Source organism: Acomys minous, assembly GCF_964271855.1.
Source record: "Acomys minous genome assembly, chromosome: 17".
Lineage (NCBI taxonomy): Eukaryota > Metazoa > Chordata > Mammalia > Rodentia > Muridae > Acomys > Acomys minous.
The window spans coordinates 20,402,625-20,426,119 of NC_140500.1; the positions used below are offsets into that span (position 1 = coordinate 20,402,625).

General features: G+C 46.7%; 1 protein-coding gene and 1 long non-coding RNA gene across 7 annotated transcripts in view; one reads left to right on the forward strand and one right to left on the reverse strand.

Moving 5' to 3' along the window:
• LOC311587943 overlaps window positions 1-2,368 on the reverse strand; it is a 29,690-nt gene extending 27,322 nt beyond the window's left edge. The window contains exon 1 of the long non-coding RNA XR_014776025.1: window positions 2,299-2,368. This is a non-coding gene — a long non-coding RNA (uncharacterized lncRNA). The remainder of the gene's footprint in view (window positions 1-2,298) is intronic.
• The window catches only part of NTF3 (neurotrophin 3), a 224,647-nt gene that overhangs the window by 146,256 nt on the left and 54,896 nt on the right, over window positions 1-23,495 (forward strand). The window contains exon 1 of one of the 6 annotated variants that reach the window (XM_084766701.1): window positions 8,412-8,621. The exons of 1 other annotated variant lie outside the window; for it this stretch is intronic. In XM_084766701.1, the coding sequence (XP_084622827.1) occupies window positions 8,583-8,621 (39 nt within the window). In that variant the 5' untranslated portion in view covers window positions 8,412-8,582. Of the gene's footprint in view, window positions 1-8,411; window positions 8,622-10,133; window positions 10,398-11,961; window positions 12,381-12,928; window positions 13,352-23,495 lie in introns of those variants that run through there. 4 more of the 6 variants (XM_084766705.1, XM_084766702.1, XM_084766706.1 and 1 more) reach the window with 4 other exon arrangements.

A 23,495-nucleotide genomic window follows, 5' to 3' on the forward strand; every position in this document is an offset into this window, starting at 1 on the left:
ATCAGAAGACTCAAGTTCAACTCTCAACACCCACATGAGGCAGCTCCCACCCACCTGTATGTCAACGCCAGCTTCAGAAGATCGGATGCGCCCCTCATCTAGTCTCCACGGACACTGCTCTCCTACAGGCACAGGCCTACACGCCAGCAAGCATATATGTGTGTGTGTGTGTGTGTGTGTGTGTGTGTGTGTGTGTGTGTGTGTGTATATATATATATATATATATATATATATATATATATATATATATATACACAGATAATTTTTTAAAACTAGTTTTTAAAAAGAATGGAATTGGATAGAATACTTTCTTTAAAGGGTCTCTAACTGAGCATGACACCTTTCAGATTCACTCTCACTGCTCTGGTGTTCAAGGCTTCCTCCTCATTATTGTTGAAAGTCATCTAGTCCTCATTACCCGGCAGCTTGCTTCCCTTTCTTCTTCTTATGGGTTTCCAGCTTAATTCTATAATCACTCTTTGAATTGATCAGGATATGATCTGTGCCCAGTACACAGGCCACACGTCCTTGACCAGAATGTATGTCTTGCACATATCAGTGTAGTGTTTTGCCAATGACAACTAGGCCAGAGTTGCATATGGGACCACCTTTCTCTTTACTGGCATTTTTTTTTGTTCCCATTTCCTAAAAAGAACTGTTGACATCTCAAGTATTACAGCAAATTTTCTTTTTCCTCATCATCTGTGTTTGCTGCTTCACATCCTGACCATGGCCTACTCTTAAAGTAGAAACCCAAAACCCTTAACCACAAAACAAAGACGAAGGCAAAAGACACTTTGACCCTGTGCCCAGCTTCTTTGAAATGTCAGCCCCTTCGCAGAGTCCATTTATCTTCATGCTCAAGTCCAGGGACACAGTTCTTAGCCGTTGGAGAGGTGGTCCCCCAGAGCTTCCTCAGCCAGGCCATAAGTGGAACCCTCAAATGCTTTTTAAAGTATTTTCCCAGCCTTTAAAGATACTCTTGATGGAAGGCTTTGCATATTACAGATTGGTCTGCATAGCCAGAAGTCAATTTCCCCCAATAAATGTATTTAAGGAAAGTTTTATATCTCCATAAATAGATTTAATGCATTAACACAATGTAAATATCACTATTAAATTTAAAAATGTTTATCCACGCACAGCCCAAGATAATTTTACATTATATCAATGGCACAGACTTTGAGAAAGTACCCACAGAATGAAGGGACTGGGTTACTAGCACGTGTGTCTCACATTAAGAAGGCATCTTGACTTATTGGGCACCCAACCAACCTTGAGCCCCTTACACAGCATTGCTTCAAGGCAATTCTATCCCCAAGACCACCTAGTGACAGAGCAGCTCAAGATCTGTGGAGGTAAGTGGGTCTGCTTGGGGAAATTCTGTGTGTCAGAAACTCCACCTCTGACGTCACTTGACAGAAGCACCCTAGGGCTCCCATTCACCCATATCAGCCCTTTCCTGGAGTTCTTGTAGATCAGCCAGCTTCTGTTAGAAGATAAAATTAGAAGATCTACCAACTCTCCCTTTAGTAAAATGGATCTTCTTGTCACTTTTTAACATAGAGAAAAGAAGATGGAGAAGCAAAAAGGGGATGGTGGAAGAAGGTTGTTCCGTGGGGGCCTACTAAGGTCATCTGCAGTAACTAGCCACAATTAGACAGAGGTCGTGGAAAGGGAAAGAGCCCCACCCACTTAAGGTTCTGCTTTTCTCAGTTGTAATTACCCAAGGCCAACAAGAATATGAACATCCTAGATGGAAAATTCCAGAATTATAAGACTCATAAATTTTAAATAGCTTTTACAATAGTACTGCAATTGTTCTGGTTTGTTACTGGTTGTTGGTCTTACTATATTTTATTCACATGTTAAATTTTGTCATAGACACACACACATACTTTGAGGTTTCAAGCATCCACTAGGGGTCTTAAAAATCCCTGAGAATAAGGAAGGAGCACTGTAAAGCTCTCTCTTCAGAAAGATCCAAACTTAAGTCTCTGATTGTAAGAAAGGGCCATCTTTGATTAAAACCCATCCATCCAGTCCCCCACTTTAAACTTGCAATCTCCATGCTAAGTTGCTTTTTCATGTTTGGCCACTATCACAATGGGAACAATATAAAGGAAGTGAAATATTAACATAAGTTGATAAGTAAAGAAAGGAGTTAAAAGAAATGTCAGGAAATCAAGAGTGGTGGACAGAATGTGCCATGGAGGAAACATCCATGCATGTCTTGGAGTTGTATGGGCAGAACAAGGAGCATGCTGGGAGTCAGGAGTGCGGGCACCGCACACTTACCAGTAAGTCTGATTTTCTGTGTGCTCTCAGGCAAGTCTCTTCATGTCTCTGTATCACAATGATGTCTGTCCTCTACGAAACGAAGGGCATGACTAGGGAGCTCTCAGGCACCTTCCAACTCTAAAAGAATGCGAGCCATTCATGTGCTGCTTCCACGTGGCAGCCAGTCTCTGTTTCCAACTTGAGATAAGGGGTGTGGGCCAGTGTGTCATCCTGTGATCCCCTGCCAGGCCTGAGTCCATTGTCATTAACCACAGACTCCCTGCTAACTCTGGACAAAACTCATTGCATTTGCTTTATAAATGTCTGTGTGTAGAATGCCGGCTACTTCCAAGTCTGCTGTTTGCCTCTCTTGTTTGCTTTATCTTAAAGGTGGCTGTGGGGTCAGATGGGAAGGGGAAGTGTGGGAAGAGACAACTACTGATATAGTTTGTAAGGTAACTCTACTTCAAAGGATCTAATGTCTTTCTTTTCTCTTTTATTTTTTTTTATATACTTTTTATTCCAAATTGCTTGTGTGAGACCTTGTTTGGAGTGAGAAAAGAAGCAGTAGAAGTTTCTCATTCTTTTTTGGAGGCAGAGCGAGGAGGCAATGAAGCAATGACATACAAACCGAGCACTTTGTGGTTATTTTCAGAAAGCAGCTTGGCCACAGGCAGACTTTGAATGCTGACATTTAAGTCCGTGTCTGTGCTAGGCAGACAAATATTTGTATGAGTGACCTGTTGGTGTGTCTTTTAATCTATTTTATTTTTTTAATCTACCACTTTTCTCCACCCCAATCCTTTCCAACACCCCAACACCAGGTAGGATAGAAAAGGCTAGAGGGGAAAGAGATATTTAGTTATTTTTAGATGTCTTCCTGATGATTGGGATGTTGAGTTCCTTGGGATAAGTCCGGTTTCTTCTTATCATCTTTTTTCTCAGCAATAGCAGCATCAGGAGGAGGTACCAACAGGAGGAGCAGCCACACTTCCTCTCTTGGGGCTCTGGTCTTTTTATGCCCTCTCTAGAGTCCCCAGAATCAAACTATCTTGAGCTGGCAGAATCACACGCTTGCCAGAGCACACCCAAGGCAAACAGTCTGCTGGGGTAGACAATCTGAAGCAGCCCCATATCCCACACCTGGGACTGAAACAAAAACATGTTCATATGACATACCTGGGTTCTTAAGTACACAAGTCTCACTACAGTGACAAGTTGCTACTGGATGGGAGTCAGATGAAACGCATGTAACTAAACATCCGTTGTCCACAGGTTCAGGTTCAAATCCAGAGTTTCTGGGTAGGTATTCATTTGTGAGTTATTTCAGTCTTGAGGCTCAACTGTTTTCTACCCCCCCCCCCCCCCATATCTCAATTCGGCAAGTGCAAGTAGTTTTAACTGAAATGTCTTTTCAACCACTGGAGCAAAGGCAATGGTCGTTAACCCCTTAGATAAATGCCTTAGAACCCTGGGACAGAGGCTTTTCTCGCATTCCTGTGAGAGCTCTCTTAGCTAAGCTGTCATGAACAGTTGCATAGGTGTGTTCTACACAAGGAGACCAATGAGGAGGACGGATCGATGCTTAAACCACTCTTCTACATGCCACGCCAATGCCCCGGAGTAAGACACATTTACCTATATGGTGGTCCAGAGACAGGCTGGATCGAATCTGCCTCACAGACAAACTTGATCCCTGACAAACTGTTGCTATGGGTTCTATAACACACTCTTCTGGCCTTCAGGGGTACTTGCTCACACGTGGCATACACACTTAGAGACACACACATACACACAAATACAAATAAATCTAAACTAAAGTCTTTTTTTCAAAGAAACTCTACATGGACAGTCCAGTAATTACATTTCTTGTTGCTGTGACAAAACAAACAAACAAATAAACAAACAAAAACAGCTTAAGAAAGAATGGGTTTGCTTTGGCTTCTGGCTATGAAATGCCAGTCCTTCATGGCAGGGCACTCAACTTAGCAAGATGAGTGAGGTACTGTTTACATCGTGTCTGTGGTCAAGAAGTCCAAGTTAATGAACGTTGGTGTCCACTTATTGCTGTCAACCCTTTATTGTTTAGTGTGGGACCTTAGTCCATAGAATGGTGCTTCCTACAGCCAAGGCCGATCCTTGCCTCTCCCCCAACACCTCCAGTTAAACCTCCCTGGAATCACCCTCAAAGACACACCCAGGAGGTGATTCCTAGGTCATCTAAACCAGTCAGGTGAACAGTGAGGATGACTGTCACAGACGGCACAAAAGCTTGGATAGGCTGTATCAAATTCCCTAATGAGTCTCCACTGTAGATGTAGTCACCGAAGGCCTGGGGGGGGTGTCTTTATCTCTCACAAATTGCTATTCTCAAAAAGGCTATCACTTTCTGTATGAGGGAAGTGTTGCTGCTTCTATGACTGTTGCACCAGAGTTCTTAGAGTCTGAGTCCATGGTGGGCTCAGAGCGGATACAGCTCAGCAGTTGAATAGAAAGGTCCAGATTTCTTGGTTTGCATAACTGGATCTACAAAAAGAAACGTTGGCATATGTGATAGAACAGTCTATGAGGTATTTTATTGCCCAGAGATGGAATTAATGGCAATGCCACATCTATGTCAAACACACACAGTAAAACTTTATGGTTCCTTCCCAAGAAATATTCTGTTTATGTCACATGGGTCTAATATAATGCTTTTTTTTTAACTTTTTTTCTTTTCTTCCCCTCCCCCACCCTTTTCCCTGTCCTCTTTGTCTCCTGAGACCTATTCCCTTTGGAAATGCATTAGTTACCTAGGAAACCTTAATGTCATTTTTTTATGAGTGGAGTTTGGTACAGCATAAAGCTAATTTATAGGGTGGTTAGGAATTCATGTCATGACTGGCAAAACAGGAGACTCCTAGATCCACCTGTGTGGCAGGGACACATGCCTTCACGCTATCATTACGGGTAATTTTTGAAGCCTAATGACAAATACGCGTTCTATTTCACAAAATGAGTTGATTCATTGTTGTTCCGTGTAATGCGTTATATTGTTCAGCATAAACCCTAGCACATAATTAGCGATAACAACAGGGCAGTAATACACCAGGCAATCTGTTAACAGTGGAAGGATGTGCTGGAATTTCCTCTTGAATGGGGAGGTGACTCCGCCCAGAGGCGGGGAATGAATAAGATGAGATTTTTAAACCCTTCATCTATGTCTTTCACTGGGTCTACATTAGGAAATTAAATAAATTCTAAGTATGTCCACTACTTCATTCTGCTCATTTCTTACTGTCTGAGAACACACACACACACACACACACACACACACACACACACACACACACACTTATATTAATGGAATATGGAATGGAACCCAAATAATAAATGTTTTTCTTTCTAAAGACTAATATCAACCGAGTGCCAAAAGTGCCATTGTAAGGACTATAGGATTTGGATCAGGGAATTGCCCTGCACCAAACCCTGGCCTGTGAGTTTTAAATTACTGGATTTATTTGCTTTTCATAGTGCACCTGTGAGATTGGCACTATTTCTCCAGTTCTGGATGGGTCGTGATCAGCTAGGAAACCTGTTCCAAAGCACATCTCATTGGTTGAGAGAACAGCATGAACTCGGGTTTGTGGGGCTACAAAACTAATCCTTTCAATGATGCCTACTTCCTGCTCTGTGGCCTGTTGTCTGCATTTGTCTACTTTTCTGTCCCCCTAAATACATCACTGAAAAACTGGGGGACTCAGTTTCTTTGGTTACTATATGTCAGGTGGAGTCTGAGAAGATGTTAGACCATCACCTCTATATTATTTATTTGCTTATTTGCTTGCTTGCTTGCTTGCTTGCTTGCTTGGTTTGTGTGCGTTGGTGTTTTGCCTGCTTGTATGTTTGTATGAGGATGTCAGATTCTCTGGAACTGGAGCTACAGATGGTGATGAGCTGCCATGTGGTCGCTGAGAATTGAACCTGGGTCCTCTGGAAGAACAGCTAGTGAGTGCTCTTAACCTCTGAGCCATCTGTCTAGCAGGATAACACCTCTAATATCTCTGTTAGATCTGAGCTGGTTCTTGGAGCAAAGCTGTCTTCTCCTGGGATGTCAGACATCTTAGAGCTAAGCTTTCCTGACTAAGCATAGACCCATCACTCCACTTCCAGGCACAACCAATATTATTTGAGGGCAAAGAAAATAATCCTCCCAAATAAGGTCTCACCTATGCTCCAGGGCATTTTGCAATCACTGCTAGCTGGCAGGCTGGTCTGTGTGCTTAACAGAGGTGTAGCTAGGTGTATTTCACGAAAGCCAAGATAACATGATGCATCGAACTTCCCTGACCCTAAGTTCGCATTTCTAACGCAAACACCTTTTGCATTAACCTTGTTTTAGAAATGTAGACTTCTTGGCTCCATCACCATCCTCTGCATGAGTGGAGGTAGGAAGAGAGCCCAAAATCAAGCCTTAATACCCTCCAGCAACAGAGGCAACTTGCAGACATTTTGGGCTCAGCTAAGCTACGCTATTTATACAAAGACAAGTTAAAAGAAATGCAGTGAAGGCTAGCTAGGCTATGAGCCAAGGCTAGCCCGATAATGAAGCTTATCTTTGTCCTGTATAGTCAAACAGGACCAACTTTCTCATTTCATGGCTCAATATTCACTATGAATTAACCATACATTGTTGCTGCAAGAGAGACCCTCCCCACCCCCCACATAAGCGTGTGGCGGCGATTCATTGAACTCAAACAGAAGAAAATGCAGTTTTCCAGGAAACTCATTTCCACCTTTTCATTTTGTTTCTGTTTAGCGTTTCAACCACACCGTGGCGCTATTACAAAAGATAAGGGTAGGCCAAGAGCGAGCACTAGAAATTAGCCTTTGGAGAGAGTTTACTGGGGGCTTTAAAATTTGAACCTGGTTCCTGCTGCTTCTATCAGCTGCTCTCCGGGAACCAGGGCCTCAGATACAATTGGGAGAAAGAGCAAGTTCATTGGCCCCAGGGTGCTGTCAACAGATTGGCGGCCAGAGTTTGCTTAAGGAGATCACTACCTAGCTAACCAAAGACAGAGATTTTTTTTTTTTAATGGCGTGTACACACTCCACTGCTTCTAGCCCCCTTTGCTCCTGACTCCAGCTATCTATACCACCCTCAGCTCTGGTCTGTCTACAAAAACTAAAACTCTATTTAGAAACCGGTTTGCCTACAAGTCGCTCTAACTCTTGACAGCCCTTTATCTGACTGTAACCAAGTGCGCCTTGCCTTTTTTTCCCAGCTCAGCATCCTCTTTTGGGCATCCGAGAGCCGAGAAAAGTCCAAGATGGCTTTAGAGTCTACTGAAGGAAGGGAGGCTCTTTAGCTCCTCAGTGGAAATAAATAAGGAAGGAGAAGATAGACTGTCTGCTGGGAGAAGAAAATCCTCAGATAGGTCTTACATAAAGAAAAGGACAACCGTTTTCCACGGGTTGGGGGTGGGGAGTGGATGGTGAATCCGGTCTCCTAGGAAAGTGCATCTTTTGCCCTCTGCTCTTGCCTGGATCTCTCCCTGGTCCCTTCTCCTTTCCCCCGCTCTCCACCCTGCCCTCCCCTGCCCCCAAGACACCGCACATATTTGGCAAGATTAAGGTGTCACCTCTCATATTACAAGGCCTGTTGATTGCAGGCAGAGACAGACCCTCCTGCACCCTTGAGTTGGAAACAATGCACTCTTCCTGCCGTCGCCCAGGTCTGGCAAAGGGAGGCGGCCAGCCAGTGCACCGCATCTGCAGAACAAATCGGAGTCTTGAACTCTGCTGCCTTTTCTTCTGACTGTTCATATTTAAGCTTGCCCCCCTCTTAGACCCCTCCTCCCTCCAGGCCGCCAGTGACCCGGGAGCAGCCGGCGGAGCAGCCCACACGTGTATTTAACCCGTTCCTTCCTTCCCAGGGAATCAAGCACCTCTTTGGCTGCAGTCTGTAGAGCCCCAGGACTAAGAGCTTGAGAAATGAGCCCCTAGAACTCGGCCTGCAGAGAGACCGGCGGGAAGGGAGGGGGAAAGCAGGGGGAGAGAGGCAAGTGCGGGAAGTGGGGGAGGGCAGGGGCGGGCCAGAAGACCGCGAGAAAACCAGAACGCCACAGAGCACGCCCAAGCCAAACCTCCAAAGTGCTGTGTGGCAGGGTGAAGGGTGCAACTCTGCAGCCGGATCGGATCCAGAGGAAGAAGGAGATATTTTGGCAGAAGGGAAGGAAGCCTTTGAAGGAGGACCAAGCCTTTCTGAGGGACCGTTGGAGGTGACATCTTTGGGCCTCTGTGGGTGCTGCCGGCCATTTTCGATGTGGCAGCCCCCGTCAGCCAGGATAATGATGAGGCAGGTACAATCTATCTAGTACGCAGCCCCCCCCACCCCCACCCTGAACTCTCCATCCTCTCTGGCCTCCCTTCACCCCGAAGCTTCTCTCTCGGCCTCAACCGGTGGGTGCAATTCTGATACTGCTGGGTGTGGACCAAACGCATACAACTCGGAGGAATTTTCAGGTTTTGAACCTGGAACCTTGCTGAACTACACTACGGGTTGCTTATCAGACACTTTAATAGGAGGCAAGGAAGAGGTGGACTTTTAAATTGCCTTTCCTAGTGCGTGCGAGTCCAGTCAAATGTCCTGAAAAGAGGCAACTTGGAGAGTGGCTGAGGTGGTGGGGGTTGAGGGTGGGTGGCGCTCGAACTGGAGTTCCACCTTGCAAGAACCAGGAAAGGAGTGAAGGAGCAATACTCTACTCTCAGGCTTTCCATTTCCCCTTTACACTAGGATTTCCCTCCCTGCATTTCTCTTGGACCGCGATTGAGCAAAATCTAGATGCACTAACCATTGTCAATTCTAAGAGAACCAGTTGTGAGCAAGTGGGGTCTAATAAATAGCTAAAATTATCTCCAAATAAGACCTCTGCCTCCACCCTAAGGCTCTTTTCCTCGAATGACTCTAGTGGTCGCAGAATGGAGCATCGCTACTTTCGGGGAGTCAGAAAGAGGTATATTGCTTGCCTTTTCTTTGGGGCAAATTGTTTTTGTGCAGAGCGGTGAGTGGTGGGCGAGTGCTCAGCTCCAGGGCGGCGTCCCACCTTGGAAGGAAGGGGTAGAGAAGTTGGAGGGTGAGTAAAGTGCGTGGTTTGGACTCATACGTCCAGTTTTGTTTCACGCACGCGCCGCGCACGCAAACCACACTCCCTTGGTTGCTCAGGACTCCCACCCCCACCTTACCTCGGTGACTTAACCTCCCTAGACTGCGCCTCGGGAGCTGGTCCCCGGGACTGGAGAGTTCGAGGGAAGGCAACTGTTCTTGGGCGGATTCCTGTTGTTGAGTGTGTGGGGGAGGGGGTTGATAAGAGGTGGAGAGAGATCCAAACCTAGAAGGCTCTGAGGTTTAGAGGTAGAGTTTAAGGTTGAGACCCAAGCTTTCCTTAGCTGAGGGGCAAGAAAGGCCTTCTGCCTGCTTAAATGAAAAAGAAAAGAATCTTACAAGAAAATAAAAATCAAAAAGAAAAAATGCAAGAATAAGACAGATCGAAGATATTAGCATGTAAAATATAATGATACACCGAATGTTTTCGTCGACTCCTCCTCCCCATCTCTAAGAGGGGGTAAAAAATAGGAGGTACTGAAGAATAGGCTATTTTGAAACGGTTTATTTGTTTGTTTGTCCGTTAGTTTGTTTTCCTTGAAAGGAGAGTAGGAGAATGACCAGGTTTCCTTGTTGGTCTCAAGAGCAAACTCCAAAGTGATAGGGCGCGGGCCTATGAGTCTTTGCGGGCGGGGCTCGGGGGCGAGTGGCTTGGCGCAGAAGGGGTTAAGGCGCTGAGCGCGGAGCCATCTGGCCGGGTTGGCTGGTTATAACCGCGCAGATTATGTTCACGGGACTCAGAGTTGAAGGCTCCACTCTTTACCCAGCAGCTCCGCGCCCGCCGCCCCGCGAGAGAGCCCGGCGCAACTTTCTTCCCTCTTTCTTTCTCTCTCTTTCTCTCGTTTTCCCCACCGCTGGGTAGTGGCTGCCGCAGGGGTGGGAAAGACTGAATGATCGAACTTGAGTCCACCTTTCTCTTCATGTCGACGTCCCTGGAAATAGTCACACGGATGCCATGGTTACTTCTGCCACGGTAAGGGGAGGTGGCGGGCACGTTGGGTGGGCAGGTCTCGGAGGGGGTGGGGGAACAACTCTTGGGGGAGATTGTCCTGGAGATCCGCGTGGGAGGCCCCCCAACTCTGCACCCAGCCCCACCCCCATCGTGCAACAAGCTCTTAACTTTCCGGTTCTAATGCTTTCCCCAAAGTCTGAGCTAGGATCTGCCCAGGCCTAGGCGCAATCACTACCACACTCTTTCCACATGCATTGCTGCACACATGCGCGAGCGCGAATACCGCGCTCCCCACCTCCTCCTCCCTCTGGTCCCCTGGCTGCCCAAGAAACCGCCCTCGGTCTGGGAAAGTGATCAGGTTTAAGAAACCTGCTTTGGAAAGGGAAGGAGGTGGAGGCGAGGGAAAACGGGGACCACGAAAAGGCAGGAAAGGGATTCTGCAACCCCCACTCCACCTCATGCATGCACACCTCCAACTCTCTTATCTGGTTCTTCCAAAAGACTCTCGCTCATCCTATAACAAAAAGGAGGTGACAGACAAAACCTGGGCTTGGAAGAGGCCAGGATCCCGGCTTGTGCCCTGCAACCCCCTGACCACCGGGCACGGCTGGTTCGACAGCTCCAAGGCAAAGCCAGGCAGGGCGTGGGCTGGGGGAGGGGACGCCAAGCTCAGGACCCTCACAGTTTGCTTCCCAGGTTGGGGAAGTTGGGGACTCCTCGCCTAACAATGAGTGTGCCAGCGTTGGTGTCCCACATAAGCCTTTTTCTCGGAGAGGGTCCCTAGCGCCTACCCACCCAATGGCTCCCCACCCTGGGTCTTTGCGCAGAGGTTGGAGCCAGCTCTCAGGCCCACCAGCCTGGGACCTGGCCAGTGTACGGTGGGCACAGGGGCGGGGCTATCGGCAGGGATTTGGTAGCAATTTCTCGGAGCCCATTTTAGGACCCCCCCGCCAGCCCCCGCCCCACTCCCGTCTCCCAAGAAGTGGGACCTTCAGAGCTAGGTCGGAGTTAAAAGACCTCACAGCGGACGGAACCGTTTTCATTGCCACGGGGCTCTGCACAGTGGTGGATACTTCTAATGAAATTTGTCTGGCTTGGGAACTGAAGGTGCAGAACGGAGGGGAAGGCCGCCGGTGTAGGGTGCCTGCCGGGAGGACAGCACTGCCGGTCATTTTCGGGTGTGAGTGGGTGTGCGGTGCTACTCGCTTTGCGCAATTTTGGCGTTCTTCTGCAGCGCTCAGATGCGCCTCCCTGGGACCACAGCACCGGAATAGCGTGGACACAGTTGATTAGACCGGTCGCAAGTAGAAATTGGAGTCGAGGCTCGTGTTTTCATGCTGGGGAAGCACCCACCAGATTGGCTCAGACCTCCTGGAGGCCGGCGGGTGGCAGGTTGAGACTCAGAGTGGGGGCTGTTGTAGGACGCGATCCCAGCCTGCGCAGGCAGCTAGCTAGAAAGCTGGAGTCCCGGAACCCGGACTTGTTTATGAGTGTGAAGAGGTTGGGGGCGGGGACCTGTTGGGGGAGGGGAAGGGAGACTGAAAAGGGTGGGTGTTACTCGCTGAGTCTGAAGTTGGAAATTCTGCGCCTTACGGATTGTGCTGGCGAACCTGCCTTTCAGTAAAGGAATGTCTTTGCATTACAAACCAGGGGCGAAGAACTACCTAAGCACGCTGCCCTAAACGTCAGGATGAGAGAAGAGGGGGCCAAAGGAGTGGGTTTTGCCGGAGAGCTTTACGATCCGTTCTGTTTTCTAAATAGCCCGAACTTTACCAGTTTACTCGGCCTTCGCTGATCCTGACATGTAGCTCAAAGAAATTGTAGAGGTGAATCCAGAAGATAAAACTCAGCTATCTCCGCTTTCAGCTCAAACTGACCTTAGTAGCTTTGGGAGACAGTGGAGAGAGAAAAAGAAAGCCGGCTGCTGTGTCTGGTGGTATATAAGGACAGAAGAAGAAAGTTTTACCGGTTCGCCTCAGGGAGAGCAAGTAGGATTGCTATTTGGTGAGGACTGTGCTGAGGCTGGCCTTGAGAAGAATGAATCTGTATGAATCAGGGTCTGATTTCCCAAAACGGGAGACTGATCCTTGGGTGGCCAGAGAAAGACTGGGAGGGTTTCCTACATCTCAGTGAGAGGGGGGGGGGGGGGATGAAGGGGGTTGTGGGTGGGAGAGCAGAGCTGGAGGCGGAGCTCACTCCAGCTTCCTCTAGCTTGGCCTGACCTGGAGGGGTGGGGAGCCTGTGTGATGGGCATCTGTGTGCATAGCAGGAGAGGAGAGCTTGTGGGAACCTAGGTGTAGCTAATGAGAAATCTGTGCCTGTGAAGGGTGTCAGAGCTGGAGAAGTGCGGTGTGGTGTGCTGAAGACAGATGGCTTGTGCGTGCCTGCACAGACACATGGGGTGGGTGTGGTATGGGGTGGGAGGGCGGCTGGGCTCTGTGTGTGTGTGTGTGTGTGTGTGTGTGTGTGTGTGTGTGTGTGTGTGTGTGTGTTAGAGGTGGACGTGTGGGGGCTGGAGGACTGAGGGTTACCAAAGGGATGTGAAAGGGAGATTCTCTGAGAAGAGTGGAATGTTAACTTTATGGGCATATGCAGCCCTGCGATTTGCCTGGGACACATAGAAGATAAAGAGGCTTGAACATTCATGCAGAGAGCAACTCAAGGAGGGATGCCTTTTTGCCTCTTCCTCTTCCTTGCCTTCCAGTGAAGGAACTAGGGAAGGCTTAGATGAGGCTTGTACCACGTATAAGGGGCAAGTTCTTGTGTGTTGGCACAGGGTCCGGTGACAGGAAATTCTAGGTGCGCAAGACTCCTGAGGAGAGAAATGCACTTGCATGCCAAGTGGTAAGGATGCACACTGTATAATATCGTATGATGGGCTCTCTCAAGTAGGAGAAGGACACACTACCACCAGTTAATGTTGATGATTATTATTACAAATTGATGGGATTGCCCACTGGATGCTCAGCTCATTGGTGAGTGCTGGGACATGGCACACTGCCTTGGAAAAATTCCTTCTCCATGCTCAGCTGACAGTTGCAGCATTGCCAGCACTGGGGAGTACAGTGCCTGGGGAGGGTTCTTCTAGACTTGTTCATGGACCATGGGAGCCAAAGGGAAGCTGATTTGAAATATATCTGTGGCTTTGTAAAAAAAAAAAGGATGATAGGTACTTCTGTGGGTGGCGAGGGAGCTGGTGTTGCTGCTGCTCACCTGGACTACAGCCTAGGCTGGGAACTGGAAGGTTAGTGCTGCCTTCCAGGTGGAAAATGATCTATTTCATGATGGAGTGTGTGATGTTTCCTTACTAGCCAGAGTGAATCTTGAAATATGGGCCTGGGGAAAGGTACAATGATGCCCATGATAGGCTGGGCTCCATAGTGTTTGCCTGTCTTTGAGGATTCTGTGCTATGAATCAAAAGCTAAGCTGTGTATGTGCTAATGCCCTTGTCTATGGGCTAGCTGGTGGCTAAAGCAGCTATGAGAAAACTAGCCAAGGGGATGCAGGAAATCTGCATAACATCATGTGCCCCCATGAAGGACTATGCTGTGTGTTTTTGCAGGAACTGTGGGTCTGGGGAAGTGGGAAGATGGCCTTGGATGCTTAGACCTGTGACTTAACAAAGGTATGCATAAAGGAAGAACTGTAGGCTTCAGGGAGTGAGAGCACGAAGCAGCTCCCTGGCTTCACTGAGGTATGAAATAACTTGGCCAAAGCAGGAAGAAGGCTGTATGTTTAGGGGTAAACATATCTGTTCACCTGGGCCAGGTGACAAAGAGCCCGTTTGATCCTGTGACAATGTCTGGATGGAACACTATATGGTTAATGGCAGTCTTCATTCCTAAAGCTAAAGCTGTACTATTTTGAGGTTCTCCCTCAGTGTTTCAGGGAAGTTCATCTCTCTGAGAAATAGCCATTGTTAGGCAGAGCTAAGGCCGCTATTTTCTGAGAGCACAATGCTGAGGCAGAAGACTCCCAGCTGGAAACACCTGCATTTAGTCTGCCACTTTGGAGCAGTAGTTTTCTGATGTCTAGGACTCTCCATGCCCCTCTCTATAGAGAGTGACTGTGTTGACGGGGACTGAGGAGGAAGAGAGAGGCATTCCTCTTTACCAGGAAAAGCTCAAAGGGACCAGATACAAAGGCTGTGATCTATAGAGGTACAGTCTACTTGGGCTTAGGTTGGGCATCTGTCAGTCACTGAGAAAATGGGACCTTTTGTCTCTTCTGGATAGCATCATATCTCAATGGTTTACCCACTGTGTAAAAATAAAATAAAACAAAGCTTTCCTGTGGTTTGCCTCAGTTTACTACTTATCTATAACCTGGAGGCAGGTAAAGTTAGATTTTAGTTCATGGGAATCTGATAGGTCTCTGGATTATTTAGGGCGAGAGGCAATAAAGGAATCAGTTATTAATTGCCAGACAGATTTTTGTTTTAGCATCAGATATGCAAGCTGCAATTCCAAAACAATGTGACATTGAAGACACAGAGCATAGTAATTGTCTTCGGCATAGCCACCGTTTGTGTAAGAGAGAAGCAAAGTCCAGCCACCCTGCGTTGCTGTCAAGGTCTATGTTTTTTCTAGATGATAAGTCCTTGCAGGCCCCAGCCTGCCTGAAGAGAAGAACCCCGGGGCTTGGAGTTGTGAAATGCTGCGTGCCCCAGTGCAGCAAGTTGGGCACAGCCACTTTGCAATGAGACAAGGATGGAGGCCCAAAAGCCCTGAAACATCTCAGTCCTCCTAGAAGTTAGCACACGCTGTCAAGTCCTGGCTCAGAGTCAAGGCTCCCATCCTTTGAGTTCAGTGGCCATAAATAGTCAGGAGCTAAGTTATTTCCATGAGGCACTAAACCAATTCTTTTGCTTTTTTTGGCGAGATTGGGCCAATTAAGTTGATTGGAAGAGGTCACTGCTGATGGGTCTCGCATTCCCCAAGCAGGACAGGCCAGCAGAGTTTAATTACATAACATTTCCCATCTCTGCCTCTGCAATCCCAGAGGTATCAGATGCTCAGGCCTTTCCTCTTCCCCTCCATTCAGGATGCCTAATTGAGCAAGCTGCTTCTGCTGCAGGCTCTTCCAGACCTTTTCCTGAGTAATTTCAAGGCCTCCTCCACCCTAAGCAGAGGGGCTGCAAATCCAGGTGCCGGCTGGAAGTGAGAGATGGGGTTTGGGGCTGACTTGGAAGATCTTTTCAGCCCACCACTCTATTTCAAGACCTCAGCAGCTACTCATTAATGACGCAGGCAGGTCTGACTTTTGGGAATACTGAACTAATGACGGTTGGACTGAGTTTTATATAAGACTGACTTTGTTGGAAAAGGACCAAATCTTTTGCTGGAGAAAAGCCTAAGGCCTGTGTGGGGTTGCTGATAAGACCAGTAGATACACTTTTGTGCATGAGCAAGCACATGCTGTTGAGATCTCGTGCATGCGTGCGTGCATGTGTGTGTTTGTGTGTGAAGACCCATGAACACAGGAGCTATCCTGGATGGCAGATCAGGAAGCATTTGCAGAGCTTATGTTATTGGTGGACAGGTATGTGGATACTGGCTCAGATTTTGTTGTCATTAAATCGCATCTCATGGTGAGCCAGCCATTTGTTTATTAGACAAAAATAAGAGCAGTTTCTCTCAGATCATTTGCCTATGGGGGTTGTGAGATCTGAAGTGTGTGAGACCAATGTCAATACTACCCCATTCTTGCCTGGAAAGATTTCTAAGATCAAGAAAACAGGACAGAAATAAAGAGTGAAAGAACAAAAGAAAGGAAAAAATATATTTTCCAGAATTCTCTCACTTTCAGACTGTGAGGACATATATAGATAGTCCAAGAGTTTCTGTCACTTTTCTGTGAAGCCACCTTTGGTTTTTACCTACAAATATTAAGGAGCTAGAGAAAGATGGTATTTTTATGTGATCAATCAGAATGCACTTGCAGTTTGTTCATGTTCTTATCTATCATAGGGCTCCTCTGACAATACTGATTATGAACTGCTGCGGACTCTAGGACTCTCACAGGATAAACCTCTGACTAGGAGTGGCTAACAGAATTTGACACAATGTTTGGTATGGTCTGTTATGATTGCTCATTCTCTAGCAAAGAAGACATTTGAGCCAGCGATTTTCACGTGAGGCAAATAACTAAATAGTTTACTGATCTCAAAAGACTTCAGTACACAGCGATCTTAAGCAGCATGAGGCAACAGATGGCCTGCTGACATGGAGATGAGGATCAGGTTTTTAACTGAGTTCTGTCACTAATTAGCTGTTGCTATGTGATCCTGAACATTCTCCTCAGGCTGTGATTTCCCTGACTATGCAGGAAGGGCTTGAATTAGAAGGTCTCAAAGCCCCATTCCAGTTCCACCACCCTAAGATTCTACATTAATCCTGTCCTACTTAATCTTTGCTAATATGCCTTACTTGGAGCGTGCCTTGGCACATTCTAAAGAGCTCCTGTTTTTATCTTTGGAGAAAGCCAGAAAAGCATGCAAAGAATTTACCGGAATGCTTTGTTTTGGCCAAGAATGCTCAAGATGTTGGCTTGGTCTCTACAGTACGAGGTGTACAGAGCTGGTAGTAGTTGGGTTTGGCTTTCTGGTAGACCCGGTACTAATCATTCAGCATTTTCCTTTCAAAAAACTTCCACTGTCGACATTTCTAATAAAGGTCAGTACCCACCTTTAAGACAATGAGAGTTTATGAGTAGTTAGTAAGTTTCAGGCAAATATTAAATGACATTATCTCCAGATAACTCCATGAATAATTGGAGGTAGTGATGTGAAGCTAAAGGGCAGCTCCATAACTGCACAGCAGAATGCTGAGATGCTTTCCTTCCTGAAGCCAACACCACTCCAATGCCCACCAGATTGTGGTTTTTTTCCTATGATGTCATCCAGATGGGCACTGTTTCTATCCTGCTTTGCAGAAGTTTGTCACCCCACAGGATAGCCAGCTCTACCCCGAGCTTCCTTTTCATATGCAAGACAAATGCTTAGGTTTTTCTAGCCACCTGCTGGCAAGCATGTGTCAGATCTATCATAACTTCCATGGGCTCTCCTCATTTACTTGCCTGTACTGTTGACAAGGGAATTTGCCCTTCCAGCACTCGGGTATTGATTTAAGCCACAATTGCCTCCTTGTAAACTCTATAAGAGCAGGGATGGACATCTGGTTTTGATCCACACGCCCAGAAGAGGTGGTGGGTCCCAGCATTCCTGAGTCCTGGGATGAGGACCGCACAAAATGGAAACTTAAATGGAGATCAGGAGATCCCTTCATAGTTTAGAAGGTGGCTTGATAGGCCAGGGAACCCAACCATTTAGACTTGGGCTTTGACTAGGTGGATTTCTTGCTGGAGGGTCAGCAGACATGGGTTGCTACAAAGAACTGAGTCCCCAAGCTGTGCTCGAGACAGAATAAAGCAGCCATCGTGTCCTCTAGCCCTGGTATTGACCTCTGAATTTCACTCTTGTAGGATTTCTTGTAGAAGGGTGTAACTGAATGAATGTCCTTGATTTTTTTTTTCTCTCTTTATCTACCCACTATGGCTAACACACATACATTCTCTCTCTCTCTCTCTCTCTCTCTGTCTCTCTCAGCCAATAATGAGTGGTGACTTTATTGTGTTGCTTGAAGGTATTTTCACTGTGCAGCAGAAAACACTGACCAAATGTCTATTTGATTGTGTTACAATATTTATGATCCAAATATATGTATTTACTTTTCACATACAGGGTGTTGCATTTCTTCTTTACATAGGAGATGTTCTCTCTCTCTCTTTTTAAGTGATTGCCAAGAGCATGAAACTTACCTCCCACAATTTACTATTCTCTTCTGTTTCTAGACCTTAGCCTCCATCATTTAAAAATATCTTCCCTCCCCCCCCACCCCCCACCCCCCGCCGTGTCCCCTTTGTCCCTTGAGGAATATATTTCAAGCCCTTAGTCTGGAATTAGTTTCATCCTATGTCTAGCAGACCTGTTCATGCTGGTTTATAAGAGACTTCCACTGGGCTCAAGGGAGAGACATAGCTGTAAAACTCACCTGATTTCCCAACAGGTATGTCCCAGCACTGAGAAGAAGGTTGGCTCTGCTGACACCTAGCTGCTTATGTAGAAAAGCTTGTAGCTTTTCTCTTGGCATAGGACTCAGACTAGTGATGACTTTTAATGAGAACTTTTTTCTTCCATGGGCCTCTACTTCTTGGTCTGGAAAAGAAGGGAGTTGGACTCACTGGCTGATCAAATGGGACTGTTCATAAATACTGGTGGCGTTCTGTAGCTCTGCTGTTCCCTCTGCCTCACCATGCTCTATGCCTGGGATTTCCAGGTACTCCTCCTTCTGGCCTGGAGTCCTTATGTACAGAAATGTGGAGGGGGTGGTGGAGGAAATTAAGTTATGTGATGCCAGATAAGTTATTGAACATATGGATGAGTGAATGTTTATAGAGTGCTGAAGAAACAAGCTTGCCAGATTTGTGGCGGATCTTGGATTGCTAGCTGGGAGCACAGGGGAGAGGTTCATGTGGGATGAAATTGTCTGTGGGTAGCTGAATTCAGTAAGCTAAATCCAAAAGATCCCAAACTATGCTCCATGAGCACAATCCTGCCTCTGACACTACCAGAGACTGCACCTTGGATATCCTTGAGCAATCCCAGGTCTTGTTTTCCTTGCCTCTTAAATGTCAGAGTTAAGAGCTTCAATTGCTGCTGAAGTCTTTCCTGCCTTCTCACTAGGTTGTGGGAATTTAAGGCTAGAACAAAACCATGGGTGGATGGATGAATGGATGGATGGATGGAGAAAATGACACCCTCCAATTGTTTACATGTGATGGTAAATTTCCTGATGGAAAACAGATAGGGGTGGTCAAAACATGCATCTGTTCTTGAATTGGGGTGGCAGCAGAACATGTGGTATGTATGTTTATGCTGTAGTTTGAATGCTCGCCTCCACATCTTCCCCAGTAATATGAAAATCATCTTAGACATGTTTGTTTCTCCATAACCTTCCTTGGGAAGCCTTCCTGCATTGCCCCATAGTGCCCAGGGGGCTTCCTTCCCAGCCTCCTTTATGTTATAGCACTTAGCAACCTGTCCTGCATTTGCATTCCTGTCTTCTTATTAGAGGACGGAATCCTTGACAAGGAGTCTGTGCTCGTCGTCTTTCTGTTCACCAACACCCGAACTAGCATCGGCCATGGGAATGTGTCCAGTGAAGGTATGAACACATGAGAGAACCATCGGCAAGCTCAATAGTAGATGGCACTGGGAACTAAGTTCAGAGATGTGATGTACCTCGCTAAGGGTTCAAAACTGTGTCCTCTGTGTTTCCCTTCTCTCTGTCCCAAAGGTTAGTTCATAAATGCTCACTGCGAACTTGCCAGGAAAAGTTGTTTTGCTTCTCCTTAGACCCTTTTTCCTTCGTGTCCTAACCTACCTAGTTCTGCATATTTGGGCTCTTGGTCTGGGGTCATTGGGTACCACTGAGATAACTCTGGAAGCAGATCTGGATGCACATGTAAAGATGATTCCATTTGGGTCCTGTTGGTGGCTCTGCGCTAGATGTTAGAGAAGATGTAGAGATGGATGAGGCTCTTGCCTGAAGGGCTAGAAGTAGGTAGGGACAAGTTACATTATAACTGGGCTCCAAGAGAGAGAAAGGTAAATATTGAAGATGGAAGGTAGGCTCCCTGAGTGTGGCTTTTTAGTGTTACCACGACAGGGTTGAGAGGAGGATGCTCAGAGCCTTTGGTTCTTAGTGGCAGTAGTTTGGGAAACACTATGGATAGTTCAAGAGGTGTTGCTCAGGGCAAGGTATGAGCTCACAAGTTTACTTTGAGAAGTGTCCCCAGTCCAGGCAGAAATTGGCATAATAATGAGAGGAAAGTGGGAGGGAGGTGAATGTTCTCTAAGAATTGTGTTTCCTGTTCCTTCACTGACTTCTGTATCATCTGTGGCCACTTCTCACACAGGGACAGACTGCCATCTACTGTCCACTTCTGTCCTCTGAGTCCCTCCTTCGCAGCCAGCTCCTTGTCATCCCCCTCCCCCATATTGTTTTTAATGATTGCAGATACCAAGGAGAAAAAGACAGTAGGTGTTGTTTGATAGTTTCTGCAAAATTTAGAAGGAAGCTTTAAAAAAAAAATGATGTTCGATGGTTTTCCTCTCGGCTTCATGATAGTGTTCTTTGAAGGGGGCTTCCTGGCATCTCCTGAGTCTTCCTAGGACTGGGTAGCAGGACTATCAGGTGGAAAGCAGGATCTCACCATCAGTGACCTTAAAGTATCCTTGGGGGATAGGAGAGCTTCCCAGTAGGAAGAAGCACCATGGATCTGAAACATGCAGATAACAGCAAAGACAGCAGCGGGTTCGGAGGAAGGCCCTTGCAGGGAAAAGATGGCTGTAGACAGCTTGTCCTGCGTCTCCATCCAGTAACTCTACTGTTAGGAAAGAGGGTCATGAAAGCTCGTGATGCCCTACGATAGTCCCTGAGCCAGGTGCTCTTTGAGTCTCCTGGTGTGCAGGGGAATATAGGCATTGTTCAAAAGGAAGGATGTTCAAATGCTGCTCCTGCGATCCTCTTCGCGTTTCTCTCCTGGACTTTCTTCCAAAAGTACACCTGCCCAGCGCCGGAGTCAGAGCCTCTCTTCAAGAAACTACATGGGGGTCCTGACTCAAGTGTAAGATTCCTTCCTGTTAGAATTCATATTCCTCAATAAATACCTGAGAGTTTGCTGTTGTTTCCTTTAGGCTTTTGTTTGTTTGGTTGACGGTTTTTGTTTTTTTGTTTATTTGTTTATTTGTTGGAGACAGGACTTCTCTCTAGACCAGAGTGACAAGGGACTCACTCTGTAGCTGAGGATGGCCTCGAATTCAGAGCAATCCTCCTGCCTCTGCCTTCCAAGCACTGGAATTAAACGTATGTACCACTGTGCCTGGTTTGTATCTTTTTTTTTAAATAGTGGAGATATTATTTTTCAGTAATTCTTTGTCTTCTGTCTTTTGCTTTTTTCTTAGTGTTTAAATCATCACCAAAGAAATTTCCAGAGTGTTTATTTCATGTTCTTGTCCTTAGATATGGATGAGTATGGATGACAGGGGGTGGGGAAGGGCAGGACAGGAATAAAAAGCACATACTATCAGGGTACAGGAAATCCACTGAAGTGGAGGACCAGGAAACCACTTAAGAGATCTCAGCTCCTCACTGCAATCCTCTCACGGTTTTCTCTTTCTTGTCGGCTACTCCAGTGCCCTGTTTTGTTTTTCTTAAATTTATTTTATGTAAATGAGTGCTCTATTTGCCTGTTCATCTGCATACCAGAAGAGGGCACTAGAGCATATTACAGATGGTTGTGAGCCACCATGTGGTTGCCGGGAATTGAACTCAGGACCTCTGGAAGAGCAGGCAGTGCTTTTAATGGCTGAGCTATCTCTCCAGCTCTGCTAATGTCACTATCCCCTTTGATTCTGCTATGGAGTCACTTCTCCATCTCACAGATGCCTTGGATTTTGAGGGGACAATTTGACAGAGATAAACTCAGCCATGGACCACTGGAAAAGGCCAAGTTTTTAAATTTATTTATTTTTATGTGTATGGGTGTTTTGCCTGTATGTATGTCTGTGCACCATATGCTTGCAGGGCCCAGAGAGGCCAGAAGAGGGATCCTTCTGAGATGGGAGTTACAGACAGCTCCTGCCCCATGTGGGAACTAGAGCTTGAACGCAGGTCCTCTGGAAGAGCAGCCAGGACTCCTAACTGCTGAGCCATCTCTCAGACCCCAAAGATTAAGGTTTTGACCAAGTGGGGGCTGGATATGAAGGGGTTGGAGCAGGATTCCAGGTATTTATCATGTAGTGTGATGGTTACCTATGATTACCCAGGAGGGATAGTGAGTCAGGGTTAGTTAGACGTGAAAGTCTCTCAGACCAACTAATGTAGAAAGAGATAATCAGTTCTCAACAAGTTGCTTGGTGCCAACTATACCAGTAAATGGTGGCAATTTTCTGCTGGCCTGTGGCGTAACTTGTAAATATTTCGTAATAGCAGGAGATGGGGGACATAACTCCAGAGAGAGGATGCAAACAGCGAGCCGTCTGGGTGAGTGGTACCCAAGCACAGAGCAGCATGAACTAATAGTGTGGTGAGGAGGGAAGAGAGCAGTGTGAGCTAGGAAATATTTGCAGTCAACTCAGGGAGGGCACCAGAGCACCATGGAACTAAAAAGCTCTGTCTAGCCACAGTGTGGAAGACAAGCTTATTAAATGGTATCCAATGAAAGGAAGAGTGGCTAACAGTTGGGAGGAGAAAAATAATAAATGAGTGAGCAAATGAGTGGAGTACAGAGGGAGAACAGCAAGATGGATTGGTCTTGAGTCATCCCTGCCAGTACTTTGCCAGTTCTTGCTCTGGAGAGATTATGCCAGCCTGGGAGGACAGTGTGATACAATGGTTAGGGTGTGCTTGACTACATGGCGATGGAATTAGGAGAGTAACTCTAGTGCCGGCTTTATAGAGTTGATGGAGGGGGTCTCCCACCCAGTCATTGGCCTTATATGTTTTCCCACCCTAATTGGCTTCATTCAAGATCAGAAGGGAAAAAAAATTTGGCTTTGGGGATTACAACCAGAACATTGGAAACTGTGTCAGGGACTTGTTTCAGAGAAGGCCATTTGTAACGTGGGTCTTTTCTAGGCTCCTGGTGGAATATGGCCAAGTGCTGGGGCTTTTGGAACCCTTAGAAAACTTCCAGGTTCTTAGATGTCAGATTCATCCGTGTGGGATTCCTATTCCTAAGTATTGAAACTTTAGCAAGGCTGGGGGGGGGGCAGGGGAAGGGGAGAGAAGTCCTAACTCCCCAAGAACCTCTTTTTCAAATAGTAGCTCACATGGAAACGTCTTTGCAAGCTCACACTATCTAGTGTCTAAGAGACGAGTATTGTGACAGTCATGCAGACTGCGAGCCACTTCAGAGGTGGGAGCACTACACCTCTCCTTGGCGAAGCCAGTGAGAGCCAAAGATACATTTTAGACATCCAGTGTCATCTTCAGGCATTTTGTCCAACAGAGACTCCCCATATTCTGCCTAGCCTGTTGTTACCGTCCACTCCA